General features: G+C 36.0%; 1 protein-coding gene across 1 annotated transcript in view; it reads right to left on the reverse strand.

The window, feature by feature from the left end:
• The window catches only part of CEP89 (centrosomal protein 89), a 199,523-nt gene that overhangs the window by 69,492 nt on the left and 112,907 nt on the right, over positions 1–17,124 (reverse strand). Inside the window, exons 15-16 of the mRNA XM_044664184.1 lie at positions 5,663–5,830; positions 4,592–4,733 (exon numbers count right to left, since the gene is read on the reverse strand). Of these exons, the coding sequence (XP_044520119.1) occupies positions 4,592–4,733; positions 5,663–5,830 (310 nt within the window). The remainder of the gene's footprint in view (positions 1–4,591; positions 4,734–5,662; positions 5,831–17,124) is intronic.

Raw genomic sequence — 17,124 nt, forward strand, 5'->3', positions numbered from 1 at the left:
ACATGGCCTCTGAAGGTTTTTCCAGTTTAAAAACTCTGGTCCTATCACTAGATTCTAAGGACTCTTCTTTCATCTCTAACATTCTGTGAAGTTAGATGAACTGACAGAAGAAGCAAGTATGTAACAGAGCAAGATAAGAAATCAAATCCCTACAATCTCTAGTTGTTACTTTAACCCAAGGATCTACATTGTTTTTCTACAGATGAGATTACAATTTCTTCAATTTTATACTTCAGATAGATTAATGCAATAATATAAGACATCCAGAAAAAGTATTACCTTCTCCCTTAAGGAAAAATAGTCTTCACAGAGAACTAGACATTTCTTAAAGTTCATAACATATCAATGTCTGACCTTGTTTTTTGATGTAAAAATTCAACTTTTAGTTTACATTTCTAAAAGTTTGACATCCCACACCAGAAGTATCTGACTCACAGGCCACAAAACTCACAAATATAGCCAGAATGAGATTAAAATTCAATTGGAAAATGTTTAGCAACAAAATACAACATAATGTTAATTTGTGGTTTTCAAAGTCATCATGTAATCTAAAAGGCTCCATTTCTATTTCATTTTGGTACCACTGACATCCTACACCATTCTTTTTAGCAGCAGAAGGTTTCCTGGTCCCAGAGCTGCTATTATTTAAAAGTGGTGACCTTCCTAGCTATATGACCCCGAGCAAGTCCCCTAACCCCAACTACTTGGCCCTTATTGCTCCTCTGCCTTGGGCCTGATAACTGGGTAACAATTCTAAGACAAAAGGTGAGGGTTCAAAAACTAAAAAAGCAGTGACTATACTGTAGGATGGAAGGTAAAGAGATAACCGAGGTAGGAAGGCTCTGAAGGTGGAGAACATTCAGGTGACCAGTATAATCACTCATCTCAATGTATAGGTTCTTTTTTTTGAAGGGTCAGTTTTTAGCTTTAAAGATGTGTGTGTACATATATTGCCATTATTTGAAAATTTTATGGATTAAAAAATAGGAAATGAATTAGAAATAGAAGCTAATTCAATGTAAATGATGGATGAGGCATACAATCCACAATTTTATGCTAAATGTCACTGCGAAGTTATCTAAGGAATCCACTATGACTATTTGCAGTTAAGAAGACCTCCCAATTTATCCCATCATATTAATCTCTGTGTTGCTGTTGCATAAACTTATCAGGCTTTCAATAAAATATTTGTTCCCATTGTTGAATTCTTGTGTTAGCTTGATGGCAAGCAGCCCTGGAGTTCTCAGGCCCCAAATTGGAGAACCCAAGGATTGTTTAGCTTATAAGCAATGTTATCCTGAAGACAGACTCAGAGTAGCCCAAGCTTGAGGCTGGGGCCCCAGTGATCACCACTCAGAGTAGCTTACTCTATTGACAACTGTACAGAATAGTGTCATACTAAGGACCATTATGAGGACCAGTAGCTACCATTTCAGAAGTGTGGTGTATATTACAATTTACTTCAACGTTATGTTACAATAAATCAACCAAGCAGTAATTAGGTAATTTCTTAGAAATGGAAAGAAGCTTGGAGGTTAACTACTCTAAGCCATTTTTCACCAGGAATTTCATTCACATAATCAGTCATAGTCAACTAGTTTTTATTAAGCATATACCATGTGCAAAGGACCATACTGAATGCTAAGGAGGCAAAGACAAAAAATAGTTTCTGTTCTCAAGGCACTTACACAGTGTAATGGGGAAGACAACATGAAAAGAACTATGTATAAACAAGTTGTATACAAAAAAATTAGAGGTAGACTCATAGGGAAGACACCAAGATTATGGAAGACTGGAAAATGTTTCTTGTAGAAAGTGGGAATTTAGCTGAGACTTAAAGGAAGCCAGAGAAGCCAAGAGACAGAGATGAAGGATAAGAAAATTTCATGCATGGGAGACAGAAAGTGAAAGGGAGGTTGGTGTCTTGTTCAAGAACATTAGGTAGGTCAATGTCACTGGTCTGGAGAGTACACTGGGCATATGCACAGGGGAGATGAAGAGTACAAGGCATAAGAAAAAGACTAGAAAAGTGAGAGCAGAGGTTTTAAATATCTAACAGAAGATTTTACATTTGATCCTGTATGTAATAGAGAGCCATCGCTGAGTTGCGTAGAGGAAGATGGGGACTGAGATGATCAGACCTGCACTTTAGGAAGATCAATTCGACATTGGGACAGAGAATAGATTAGAGGGAGGTAAGGCTTGAGACAAGGAGACACATTAGCAGGCTACAGCAATAGCCCAGGTATGAAGTGATAAGGAATAGCACCAAGAGGTGGCAGTATCAGAGAAGAGAGGGGTGCATTTGAGAGATGTTATAAAAGTGAAGTTTAAAGGCCTTGGCAACAGATTGGATGTAAGGGATGAATGAAAGTGGGGGATGGAGGACGACACATTGGTGTTCTTGACATGAATAGAAAAGTTTGGAAGAAGGAAAGGTTTGGAGAGAAGGATATGGAGCTCAGTTCTGGGTTGGTTGAGTTTAAGATATCTATTGGACTTCCAGTTCAAGATGCTAAATAGATAGTTGGAGACTCCACATTGAGGTCACAGCAGATAGATTAGGGCAAGAAAAACAGATTAAGTAGATCTGAGGCCAAATTTGAACCCTGAACCTCTCATCTCCAGGACTGGCACTCTATCCACTTAGCCACCTGACTGCTCCACCATGGTAGCTCTTTACGGTCAGGTTCTTTTTTGTTATTGTTTGCTCATTATTCAGTCTACTCTTTGACTTTGTACTTTGGATTAATATGGGGCTCTTAGAGGGGGAAGGGAGGAAAGATGTTTGGCCTGAGTCCATGACCTTTACATGTTCCTTTCACAGTTCAGTCTGGGGGCCTGAAAAATTTCAGTGCTTCCAAGGTGTTGTGATCTGAGAAGAGATCTGTTCATTACCTTCCTGGTCTAAGCTCTGCAAGTTTGATCTACTGGCCTATGTAGAGTTAAATTTCAGCAGAATGCTGCTGGCTCAGTCACAGTTAGGAGCAACTATTAGGAGGTTCTACAGATTCAGAGTGACTGAACTGCTGGCTTTCCTTTGGTCCTGGTCCCCTGTCCAGGTTATTACACTAAAAGGATTATGTGTAGAACTAAAGGTTAGAACTGGGTCACTGCACTATATTCCTGGGCTCATGGCTGTTCCTTGCTCAGTACTCAGCCAGGATCCCTTTCATTTGTAACCACTCTTCTCTGCTGTGGTTCTGTGACCTGGAACTGGGTAATAGGCTACAGAGTTGCCAAACAGTAACTATTTCGGCTCCCAGTGCTTGTTCAGGGATTCCCTAGGGGCTCCTTCTATCCCAGTGCTTCCTACCCAGATGCTCTTTCTCATCCCCTTTTCACTCCCTGGGCTCTAAATGCTCCCTATTCTAATTGCTGCTATGTATGTTCTTGGCCAAGCCTCATCTCAATGTCCAAAGACTGTCTTCTCAAGTTAACCCTGGTTAGAAAATAACTCACTGAATTTTTTCTTGGCTTTTCAGATTAAAATTTGGTCTGGCACATCTTCTAGGTTATTGTAGAGGAGATATCCTTAGAGAGTTAAAGCAAAGATCCTTCCTCTGACTGCCATCCTGACTCTGCCCTGTTAGTGCAATTCTGCAACCACTGACTTCTGATGGAATGGACTACCAGAACCAAAGGTCATCTCCACCCTGTGGCATGAACTTGAACACAGGTATTCAAGTAGAGCCTTTTCCAAAAATTTCAGTGGCTCCCTAGTGCCTCTAGTATAAAACATAAATTCCTTTCTCCCCAAAGTCCCAGGTTATTTATCCTGTATATGGTGGCCAGGAATGTTAAACCACCAAAGAGTAGAAGCCTCATAAATTCCTAGAGAAAATCCAGAAAAGTCTCCTATACTTAAACTCATTGAGCCAAATATTTTCTTTTTAGTATTCTTACCATCACTACCACCTTCTTCCAGGTGCAGATGGAAGTGGGTGATTTCTTAAATATTCAAGTTTTAGGGACCTACATACAGATAACAAACTGCATTTGCTTCTTATTAAAAAAAAGTCACAGTAATAGGGCCAAGAGCTGTCAGAACACAAGAAAATGCTAATTCTTAATTATTAATTTGATACCTAGATATTTAAAAGTTATTTTGCCTTTTATATTGTTCTTATCTTTATAATTGGAAAAATATGACCAAACTGTTGCAGATATATGCTAAAAAGGTTACATCTAAAAATTCTTACATATCAGATTAAAATGAGTAGTAATTCTCAGAAGTAGAAGAAAACAGTTATTTCTCTTCCAAAGTATGAATTATTCTTCTTCCAAGGTTTAATCTCTACTGCTTTTAATAAATACTTTTTATGCTGAATATTCAAATTTAAATAGATTTAAAACATTTAGTCAAAATCTAATTGGAAAACATGTCTGAAACAAATTACGAAGTTTGTTATACTTGAAAAATCAAGACAATAAAAACTTAAATGAATATCATGTAAGGCACTCTGAGATATTTGGAGGTAAAATGATTTTTAAGTTTTAAATAACATTAAATTTTAATTAACATTCTTAAAATTCTTAAGTATGCAAAATAAAAGTAATTTTTATCTCAGGTAACCATGAGGAAACTTACCAGATGTACAAGATTGTCACGTTCTTGAGCTATAGCATTTGCCAAAACAATAAAATTTGTCAGATATTGGTGAGCTACCTCTTCTTTCTCCATTGATTCTTCTACTTGGTGCTGAAGGAGGTCTATTTGCTTTTGAGATCCCCTACAAAAGTTAACCAAATAATTTCATTAAAAAAAACCCAAGAACTTACCAGTTTGGTGACAATGAAATATCTACATTATAAAGATATCAAGTGCCTTGCAATTTAAATTATATTATTTTACAAACTGAAACTTTCATTAAACTTAAAAGTGAAATCTCATGTTAGAATATATTTGAAACCCCTTTTCTTCCCACTTTGGATTTTTGACTCAGGTAGATTGAAAATGTTAGAACTTAGAGAAACTTTAAGGATCATTTAATCTAATCTCTTCATTTTACCTAGGAAGAAACTGAGAAATGATTTGTCATACTTAATACAGTAGATTGGTAGCAGCAGTGACTAAAACCAAAGTCTCCTGTTTCCTAATTAACTTTCCAGTATACCTCATACTCAAAAGATCCTAGTGAGATATAGGTAAAATGAACACAAAGGAAATGACTTTATGAATTATGTTATCTATACAAAACCCCATGAGATTTGTCTTTTCTTCTTCAGCTGCCATAGGCAATTTGTTTTGATACATAATAAAATCTCTATTTTCTAGCACCAAAATAGAGAATAGCATATTCTAGTTTACCAAATAACTTTTGGTTAATAATATATTATGACTTAGAAGGTACCTCCGGCTCTTATAGTACCTCAGGGTCATCATTATCAAAATCAATTATTATTGAGTTGTAGGTCTGGAGAAATGCTGATTAAGAAAGATTTCTGGTTGCTGAGTCAGATAAAACAGACTTTATTTTCATTGTGATAAGAATTATTCTAATTAGCCTTCTCTATTTACACAGCACCTATTAACAAAAGAACATTAGAAGATAAAAAGGAAAGAAAAGGGCTATAAACCTTCAACACAGAGTTCAAGTATATTTTTGGAAATTTTATTTAACATGGAGGGAAAACAGATTAATAAAGAAAATCTGTAAACCTATTTAATTTCTTTGCCCTTTCCAATTCAGCTCCCAGGACCTTGTTTTCAGCTTCCATTCTGCTTTTTTCTAGAAGCAGGCTCTTGTTTTGTGCTTGCAGCAATGACATTTGAGTTATCAAATTCTCAGACTCAGTACTCCATTTCTCTTCTTCCTTCTTCAGCTGGCTGACAGGGGGGAAAAAATGCAAGAAGTTATATTCGAGATACTATCATTAAGACAGGATCACTACGAGAGAATCAATCACTAGCAAGCTCCAGGCCCTGGCATGGGTACTCTGCAAGTTTTTTCTGAATGAGGGTTACTTTCAAGTAGGAGAACTGAAGAAAGTACTCTGTTGATGTCTGAGAAGATGGCATAGAAGAGGTGTGGTAAGAATGTGTTTCCTTCACTACAATATCTGTCATCTTTTAGTGCCAAAGAGTTCAACATTTTTCATGTGTGTTAAAGGTTAAAAATTATTTTAAGCTAATATGAAAAAATGACATTAAATAATTTATATTATAATAAAATGTGCTATAAATAACAACAGCTAAAAAGCTTTAGTGAATGTTTCAAACAAATATATATTTAGTGGGGGCAGCTGGGTAGCTCAGTGTATTGAGAGTCAAGCTTAAAGATGGGAGGTCCTAGGTCAAATCTGGCCTCAGACACTTCCCAGCTGTGTGACCCTGGGCAAGTCACTTAATTCCCATTGCCTAGCTCTTACCACTCTTCTGCCTTGGAACCAATACACAGTACTGATTCCAAAACGGAAGGTAAGGGTTTAAAGAAAAATATATATACATATTATATATATATATATAATATGTATACATATGTATATAGTTAACTATATGGATAGTAGCATCATCCTTTAATTATAACTAGTACATTTACATGTACAATTTAGATTTGAAAAGAGAGGCTTTTATCAAAACAAAAACTAAATGTAATCCTAAATATAATCACTGATTCAAGACACACAAAAAATTGAATGAAGGAGTCTCCCAGAGCAATATACTTGGTGTTGACTTCCAATTTAACTAGAGAACAAAGGCCAGATTTGCAGCTCCTTGGGCTCTAACCTTGACCTCTTTGCTTACTATACCTTTCATAGAAGTGCCAGAGGGTCCTGAGTCAACAGTCAAGTCAACAAGCATTTATTAGGCTCTCCCTAACTTTTTTTGGTCTTCTTACACTTTACTTTTCCATATGTATTCTTCCATTCAATGATACTGGTTTCCTACTAAAATCTCATCTTCTATAGAAAACATTTCCCAACTACTAACTCTAGTGCCTTCCCTTTAAAAAATTATTTCTTATTCTTCCTGTGATACAGGAAGTTGGTTTGTGCAACTAGGTTGCTTGTTGTTTTCCAAACTGTCTTTTTCCTCTTTTTGTATCCTCATTACTTAACACAGTGCCTGGCATATAGATGTTCAATAAATATTTTTTCTGACTGATGTAAAAATAATAAATAAATGAATTGATTAAGGACATAAACTTAGGGACATAAAAAGCAGAGCAATGCTCTGCTTACAAAATATCTTCAGTTTATATAAGTGAAGTGAAGCTCATAAGTGAATTTCTCTTCAGGGCCAGGCACAAGGACACTAAGGAGACTCTTGTTATACAAAATTAAACTATTTATTGAGAGTATAAGAATATAAAAGGATATAAAAGGATTTCTAACTTTAAAGGATTCTAACTTCATCCAAATAAAACTCCTTGGTTCCACAAGGAACCGCTTCTCCTGTTTCCACAGGCTACACTGATCCTTCCTGATCTGACTAACCTAAATTTTCACTATTCTACAATAAACTAACACTATTATCCTTATAAGAAGAATATAATTCTCAACTTTGTCTCCAAGTTATAAAATAACAAAGGCCCACTGGCTGAGCCGCAGCAAGAACCAAGTTAGGACCCCAAGTCTTAGCAGACTCAGAGTCCAAACCAAAGACCAGGTCTTTCTTTGTTCTTCTCAGAGATAAAACAATTTATGAAACAGCAATAGACAGTCACTAGTGTTTCCCAAATTGGAAAAGGAAATCACTTAGCTTCTTCAGGTTTTTCCCTCCTTTCCTTCTACCTCAGACAGTAAAGAGAGAGAAAAGAATATGTCACCTCCCCCTAGCACTCTGAGAGAGAGCAACTGCCACTCCCAGAGACTAACTGCCACACCCAGAACTGCCACAGAAAAACGGTTACCCCCCCCCCCCTCCCCCCCCGGAAAAATTTTAAACTGACACTGTCTCAGCTATGTTTCAGCCTCCAATTCTTTCTCAAGCCAGCTTCTCTACTTCTTATCTCTAAACTAATATAACAAGACTTAATTTCTAATAGCATCCTTATACTGAATAGAAAAGCTCTGAAAATCATCAGCATAAAAGTCATAAATGAATCTAGGGGAATCCGGTGAGATCACCATGTCAAATATTATGGAGGGAGAAGAGAAGAGTCTAGGATAGCACCTTGGAGTACATCAGTACATTCACTGAAAATCCAGTAAAGGAGAATGAGTAGTAGTTAGACAGGTAAAAGGAAACCAGGAAAAAGCAGTGTCATGAAAGCTAAGAGAGAAGAAAGTATTAAAAGGAGAAGGTGATTAATGAAGTCAAAAGGCTACAGAGATAACAAGGAGGATAAGGATTATTAAGAGGTCATTAAATCTGGCAATTAAAAGTTCATTAGTAACTTTGGGGAGAGCAGGTGAATGATGAAATCAGAAGCTATAGTACAGAGAATTAAGAAGAAAAAGGAAAGGAAGTAGAATTGGTTGTAGATGGTCTTCTTAATGACTTTAGCCCAGAAAAGAGAAGAGAGATATAGGGTGATTACTAATAGGGATAGACAGATCAAGAAATGAATTTTTGAGACTGAGGGAGACATAGGCATGTTTATAGGCTATAGAGAAGCAGTCAGTAGCCAAGAAAAATTTAAGTGAGAAGGTAGAGATGAAGGAGGGAGTAATTTGCTGGGGAAGATGGAATAGAATGGGATCATTTTCTATGGAAAAATGTTTTACAAGATTGCACTTATAAAACCTCTATCATATTGCTTATTGTCTGAGGGATGGGAGAAAGCAACAAGGGAATAAGGGAGAGCAGGTCAGAAAAGAAAGAATTTAGAACTCAAACATATAAAGAATGAACGTTAAAAAATTACTCTTATGTGTGACACAGAAAAAATAAAATATTATTTCAATTTTTAAAAAACTTTTATTTCTTTACTCTCTTTGTTACCAAATGCCACCACAGGGCAAAAATACTTAAGGAAATATTAAAAAATATTTAAAAGATGGCTAACTGCCCATACTCTTTAACCTAGAGATTCACTTTTATGCTTATTCCCCTGAGGCCATTTATGAAAAGAAATTCCCCATTTACACCAACATATTTAAAGCAACACTTTCTGTGAGAGTAAAGAATTAGAAACAAGGTAGATGCCTTTGGACTGGGTAATGGCTAAATGAACTGTAGTATGTGAACATAATGGAACGTTATGTGTTATAAGAAATGATAAAGATGATGAATACAAAGAAGCATAGAAAGATCTGGACATAACCTGTTGCAGAATGAAATAAGCAGAGCCAAGAAAAAAAATAACATGATGACAACAATATAAAAGAAAAGAACTTTTTCAAAAAATCAGAAGTTAATATTGTAAAATTACAAAGATTATTTTTCTTGTTATTCAATTATATCTAATACTTTATAACCCCATTTGGGGTTTCTTAGCAGAGAGATTGGAATAGTTTCCCATTTTCTTCTCCATATTATTTTATAGATGAAAAAACTAAGGCAAACAGTTAAGTGATTTTCCCAGGGTTCTATCTGGAACAGATTTCAATTCAGGTCTTCCTGTCTCCAGGTCTGGCATTATATCCACTGTGCCACCTAGCTACTCCTAACAAAGATTAAGCATGGCTAAAATTAAGAAATATAAGAAGACAACTCCACTACAACTGTTTGCAGAGGTGGAAGGCTCCAAAATATAGCTCAATACAAATATTTCCAGACATTTATTTTCATCTGTTATATGGTTTTTTCTTTTCCCCATCATTACATGCAGAAACAATTCCTAACATTTTAAAAAGCATCTCAAACCCCGCATATTCTATCCCCAGATCCCCTTTCCCCCCACTGAGATGATCAAGCAATTTCATCTAGATCTTATAGGAGCAATCATATAAAACATTTTTCTATATTAATCCTTTTGTGAAAGGAAACTCAAACAAAAAAATAAGAAAGAAAAGTGAAAAAAAGTTTGCTTTGGTCTGGATTCAGACTCCATCAGTTCTTTCTCTGGAAGCAGATGGCATTTTTTTTTTTATAATTAGTCCTTTGGGATTGTTTTAGTTCAACGTACTACGGAGAATAGCTAAGTTATTCAGTTGTTCAGTATTCCTTTCACTGTGTAAATGTTCTCCTACTGCTTATTTCACTCTACTTCAATTTGTACAAGTTTTTCCAGGTTTTTCTGAGCTCCTCCTGCTTTTCATTTCTTACAGCACAAAAGTATTCCATTAAATCATATAATTTACTCAGCCTTTCCCCAATTACCTCTCTTTCCAATTCTTTTCCCCCACAAAGAGCTGCTCTAAATATTTTTGTACATAAAGGTCCTTCCCCTTTTTGTTTTTTAATCTCTTTGAGATACGAATCTGGTAATGATTATTGCTGGGTCAAAGGGTATGTACTATTTTACTGCCCTATGGACATAGGTCCAGATTATTCTCAAGAATGGTAGAATCAGGGGGCAGCTGGGTAGCTCAGTGGATTGGGAGCCAGGCCTAGAGACGGGAGGTCCTAGGTTCGAATCCGGCCTCAGCCACTTCCCAGCTGTGTGACCCTGGGCAAGTCACTTGACCCCCATTGTCCGCCCTTACCACTCTTCCACCTAGGAGCCAATACACAGAAGTTAAGGGTTTAAAAATTAAAAAACAAACAAAAAAACAACAACAACAAGAATGGTAGAATCAGTACGCAGCTCCCCGGAGAAGTATTAGTATCTCAATTTTCCCATATCCCCCCCAAGTTTTGTCACTTCCTCTTTTCTGTCATAACAGCCAATCTGAAAAGTGTGGAGTGGTGCCTCAGAGTTGTTTTAATGTGCATTTCTCTAATTAATAGTGATTTAGAGCATTTTTTTTGCATGACTAAAGAGAGCTTTTATTACTTTGTTTCTGGACTGCCTGTTCATATCATTTGACCATTTATCAACTGGGCAATGACTTGTATTCTTACACATTCGACTCATTCACCTATTTATTTAAGAAATGAGGCCTTAATTGGAGAAATTTGTTGTTTATCTTTTTTCCATTTGGCCAACTCTGTTTTTTAAGAAGTTTTCTTCAGTGGATTTTTATGTCTCCAAGCTGTTGACTCTTTTTTCATTATTTTCCTGTATCACTCTCATTTCTTTTCCCAGTTTTTCTTCTACTTCTTTTACTTGACTTTTAAAATCCTTTTTGAGCTCCTCTATTAGTTCTTTTGGGACTTGAGAGAACGTCCTATTTTTTCTTGGATATAGCAATAATGATTTTGTTGTCTTCTGAGTTTGTGTTTTGGCCTTCCCTGTCACCAAAATAACTTTCTATGTTGTTTCTTTTTGTTGTTGTTTGCTCATTTTCCAGTCTTTTTCTCTTTTTTTTAATGTAAAAAAATGTTAAATTTGGACTCTGAAAGGAACACTATTCTAAGTTTCAGTTTTTTTGTGCAGGTGCCTTCAGAGCTGGTTTTGGGAAGCAATATGGTATGATATGAGGAGAGGTGTGTTTAATGCTCTTCTGGCCTGTGCTCTGGTATTTCTGAGTAATCATAAGCCCTCTTTTCTGCTTTGGAACTATGACCAGTGGCCCCTGATCCCCTGTGGACATAAGCACTAATGAGGGCAAGTGCCCAAATCCAGGGCTGCAACCTGGATCTGTGTATGGGAAATGTGACAAGAATCTTATCCTTGTAATTGCTTCCTGAGCAGCTGTCTAACCCCTCCTTACTGACTGTAACTGAAATAAGCTTTTCCTGCTGATTCTGCTGCCCCCAAGGTCTGTTGCCATGGTGGGGTCTGCCTTGATATGTTGCTTTGCTCTACCTCCACCCCAGTGTACTAGATCTTTTTTTGGTGGCCTTCTAAGTTGTTTGGAGCTGAAAAGTAATTTCATTCCCTCTTTTTGTGGGTTATGCTACTAGAGCAGTGATGGGCAAACTTTTTAAAGAAGGGGTCAAAGGAAAGGAAATGCTCATCTGTCAGTCTGTTTCTAAGGCCACTCTTTCGAAGTTTCATTGTATTGTATCCTACTCATTGTATTCATCAGATTAGGAATAATGTCCCTTTGCTGGATAGAACATTTCAGGGGGCTGCATCTGGCCCACGGGCTGTAGTTTGCCCATCACTGTAATAGAGAATTTGTTTTGAGATATATCATAGTTTTTTGAAGGGTAATTTGGTAGAGATGAGGTAAGTATGCATCTTCTCCACCATTTTGCATCTCTACTCTCTTTTTTCTTTCTTTATTTTTAGATTTTATTTAATTTAAAATATTTTCCCATGATTACATGATTCATGTTCTTTCCCTCCACTTCTCCCTCCCTCCCTGCAGAGCCAATGAGCAATTTCAGTGAGTTTTCTATGATATTACTATTTGCAATAGAGTGATCATTTAAAGTCAACATCTCCAATAACATCTCCATCGAACCAAGTGATCAATCATACATTTTTCTTCTGCATTTCTATTCCTACAGTTCTTTCTCATGAGTCCCTCAGAATTGTGCTGGATCTTTTCATTGCTACTAGTAGAGAGGTCCATTATGTTCGATTGTGTCACAGTGTATCAGTCTCTGTGTAGAATGTTCTCCTTTCACTCTGCATCAATTCCTGGAGGTCTTTCTAGTTCACATGGAATTATTCCAGTTCATTATTCCTTTTAGCACAATTAGTATTCCATCACCATCAGATGCCACAATTTGTTTAGTCATTCTCCAATGCATTAGCATCCCAATTTTGCCACGTTCTTTCCAACATTTATTACTTTCCTTTGCTGTCATATTGGCCAATCTGCTGGGTGTAAGGTGATACCTCAGAGTTGTTTTGATTTGCATTTCTTTAATTATGAGAGATTTAGAACACTTTTTCATGTGCTTATTGATAGTTTTGATTTTTTTATCTGAGAATTGCCTATTCATGTTCTTTGCCTATTTATCAATTGGGGAATGGCTTGATTTTTTTTTGTACAATTGATTTAGCTCCTTATGAATCTGAGAAATTAGATCTTTGCCAGAGGTTTTTGTTATAAAGATTTTTTCTCAAATTGTTGCTTCCTTTCTAATTTTGGTTGCATTGGTTTTGTTTGTACGATCCTTTTTAAAATTTAATATAACCAATTCATATGTGGTTTTTTTTGGCAAATAGATTCCTAAAAATTTTATATTGTCTAAAGTGATTTTAAATGGAATTTCTCTTTCTAACTCTTTTTTTTAAACCCTTACCTTCTGTGTATTGGCTCATAGGTGGAAGAGTGGTAAGGGTGGGCAATGGGGGTCAAGTGACTTTGCCCTGGGTCACACAGCTGGGAAGTGTCTGAGGCCAGATTTGAACCTAGGACCTCCCATCTCTAAGCCTGACTCTCAATTCACTGAGCCACCCAGCTGCCCCCTCTTTCTAACTCTTGCTGCTGAGTTGTGTTGGAAATATATAGAAATGCTGATGATTTATGTGAGTTTCTATCCTGCAACTTTGCTAAAATTGTTGATTATTTCCACTAGCTTTTTAGTTGATTCTCTAGGATTTTTTAAGTAGATCATCATATCATCTGCGAAGAGTGATAGTTTAGTCTCATCATAACCTACTTTAATTATTTCGATTTCTTTTTCTTCTCTAATTGCTACTGCTAGAGTTTCTAGTACAATGTTAAATAACAGTGGAGATAATGGGCATCCTTGCTTCACTCATGATTTTATTGGGAAGGTTTCTAACTTATCCCCATTGTAGATGATACTTGCTGATGGTTTTAAATATATACTGTTTATTATTTTTAGGAAAGGCTCTTTTATTCCTAAGCTTTCTAGTGTTTTCAATAGGAATGAGTGTTGTATTTTGTCAAAGGCTTTTTCTGCATCTATTTAGATAATCATGTGATTTCTGTTGGTTTGGTTATTGATATGGTCAATTATATGGATGGTTTTCCTAACATTAAATCATCCTTCCATTCCTGGTATAAATCCTACCTTATCGTACTGAATAATTCTTGTGATAACTTGCTGGAGTCTTTTTTCTAGGATTCTATTCAAGATTTTTACATTTATGTTCATTAAGGAGATTGGTCTATAGTTTTCTTGCTCTGTTTTTGGTCTGCCTGGCTTTGGAATTAGAACCATATTTGTGTCATAAAATGAATTTGGTAAAACTTCTTCTTTGCTTATTTTGTCAAATAGTTTGTAGAGTAGTAAGATTAGTTGTTCTTTAAATGTTTGATAGAATTGACCTGTGAATCCATCTGCCCCTGGGGATTTTTTCTTAGGGAGCTCCTCATGGCTTGTTCAAATTCTTTTTCTGAGATGGAATTGTTTAAGTATTCTATTTCCTCTTTTTTTAATCTAGGCAATTTATAGTTTTGTAAATACTCATCTATTACACCTATATTGTTGTATTTATTGCCATATAATTGGGCAAAATGGTTCTTAATAATTATCTTAATTTCCTCTTCATTAGAGGCGAGAATGGCCTTTTCATCTTTGATACTGTTAATCTTATTTTTTTTATTAGATTAACCAGCATTTTATCTATTTTGTTTTTCAAAGTAACAGCTCCTAGTCTTATTTATTACTTCAATAGTTCTTTTACTTTCAATTTTATTAATTTCTCCTTTGATTTTTATAATTTCCAATTTAATTTTTATCTGAGGATTTTTAATTTGTTCTCTTTCTAGGTTTTTAAGTTGAAAGCCCAATTCATTGACCTCTTCCCTCTCTGATTTGTTGATATACTCACTCAGGGATATAAATTTTCCTGAGTACTGCTTTGGCTGCATTCCATAGATTTTGAAAAGTTATTTCTTCACTATCATTCTCTTCAATGAAATCCAAAATTATTTCTTTGATTTGTTCTGACTCACAAGTTTTGAAGAATTATTTAGTTTCCAATTAATTTTAAATCTACCTTTCCACAAACCCTTAATGATTGTGATTTTTATTGTTTTATGGTCCGAAAAAATTGCATTTATTATTTCTGCTTTCCTAGATTTGTTTGTAATGTTTTTATGCCCTAGTAACATGGTCAATCTTTGTATATGTGCCAGGTACTGCTGAAAAGAAGGTATATTTCTTTTTATCCCTATTTTCCTCCAGATATCTATTAGCTCTAATTTTTCTAACATTTCATTTACTTCCCTTCTTATTTATTTTTCAGTTCAATTTATCTAATTCTGATAGGGGAAGGCTGAGGTCTCCCACTAGTATGGTTTTACTATCTATTTCCTCCTTAAGCTCCTTCAGTTTCTCCTTTCGAAATCTGAATGCTGTACCATTTGGTCCATATATGTTAAGTACCAATATTTCTTATTATTTATACTGCCTTTCATCAAGATGTAATTGCCTTCTTTATCTTTTTTAATCAGATCTATTTTTGCTTTAGCTTTGTCTGAGATCATAATTGCTACTCCTGCCTTTTTGTCTTAGTTACAGCCCAGTAAATTCTGCTCCACCCTCTTATCTTTACCCTGTGTATATCTACCTGCTTCTATTGTGTTTCTTTTTTTTTAAACCCTCAACTTCTGTGTATTGGCTCCTAGGTGCTAGGTGGAAGAGTGGTAAGGGTGGGCAATGGGGGTCAAGTGACTTGCCCAGGGTCACACAACTGGGAAGTGTCTGAGGCCAGATTTGAACCTAGGACCTCCCATCTCTAGGTCTGACTCTCAATCCACTGAGCTACCCAGCTGCCCCTTCAAGTGTGTTTCTTATAGATAATATATGGTAGGATTCTGGTTTTTAATCCATTCTGCTATCTGCTTCCTTTTTATGGGTGAGTTCATCCCTTTCACATTCACAGTTATGATTACTGTCTGTGAATTCCCCTCCATTTTGACTTCCTCTTTTGATTCTGCCTTTTCTCTTATCCCTCTTACCCTCTCCTCCAACTTTTCACTTTTAGTTAGTCTCCCCCCCTTCTTTTCCCCTCCCCAATATTACTCCCCCATCCTACCCCATCCTCTCTTATTTATTCCCCTCTTACTACAGTGCCTTTTAAATGGCCCTCCAACCTCTCCCTCCCTTGTATTGATCCCTTCTCCACCAGTCTGTTTATTATCCTTCTGTTTCTCTATTGGGCACAATACAATTCTCTGCCCCAATGAATCTGATTGTTCTTCCCTCTCTGAGTCAATTTCACAATGCATAATATTTAAGTATTACCTGTCACCAATCTCTTTCACCCTTCCATTGTACTGGTCTTCTCCACCCTTCCTTCCATGTACTTCTTTATGAAATATAAATTTATCCCATTTTATCTCTTTCCCCATTTCACTTAGTATTATCCTCTTTTTTTATCCCTAGTTTTTAATATTTTTTTTGACATATCATCCTATACCAGTAATGGGCAAACTTTTTAAAGAGGGGGCCAAAGGAAAGGAAATGTTCATTTGTCAGTTTCTAAGGCAACTCTTTCAAAGTTTCATTGTATTTTATCCTACTCATTGTATTCATCAGATTAGGAATAATGTCACACTGCCAGATAGAATATTTCAGGGGGCTGCATCTGGCCGGCAAGCCGTAGTTTGCCTATTACTGTCCTATACTGTTTGTCACTGTATCCCTAAGTATACTTCTAGCTACCCTGATAATAACAATTTTTAAGAGTTACCAATATATCATCTTTTCTTATAGGAATACAAATCATTTGAACTTATTGGGTCCCTTAAAAAATTTTTTTTTTCCCTATTTCTTAATTAGCCTGCAATTCTCTTGAGTTCTGTGTTTGGATATAAAATTTTCTGTTTAAGTCAGGTTTTTTCCTTTAAGAATGCTTGGAAGTCTTCTATTTTATTAAATGACAATACTTTCCCCTATAAGAATATACTAAATTTTCCTAGGTAGTTGATTCTTGGCTGTAGACCGAGTTCCCTCACTTTCTGGAATATCATATTCCATGCCTTCCAGTCCTTCAGTGTGGATGCAGCCAGGTCCTGTGTTATCATAACTGTGACTCCATGATATCTGAATGGTTTCATTTTAGCAGTTTGTATTATCTTTTCCTTGGTCTAATAGTTCTTGATTTTTGGCTGTAACATTCCTGGGCATTGTTAATTGGGGATTTAATGCAGGAGGTGATCAGTGGATTCTTTCAATCTCTACTTTACCCTCTTGTTCAAGAATATCAAGGGCAGTTTTCTTGGATAATTTCCTGCAGAATGATGCCCAGCCTTTTTCTTTTATCATGATTTTCTGGTATTCCAATAATTCTTAAATGGTCTCTCCTGGATTTA

This window comes from Gracilinanus agilis, chromosome 2 (assembly GCF_016433145.1).
Source record: "Gracilinanus agilis isolate LMUSP501 chromosome 2, AgileGrace, whole genome shotgun sequence".
Taxonomy (NCBI): domain Eukaryota; kingdom Metazoa; phylum Chordata; class Mammalia; order Didelphimorphia; family Didelphidae; genus Gracilinanus; species Gracilinanus agilis.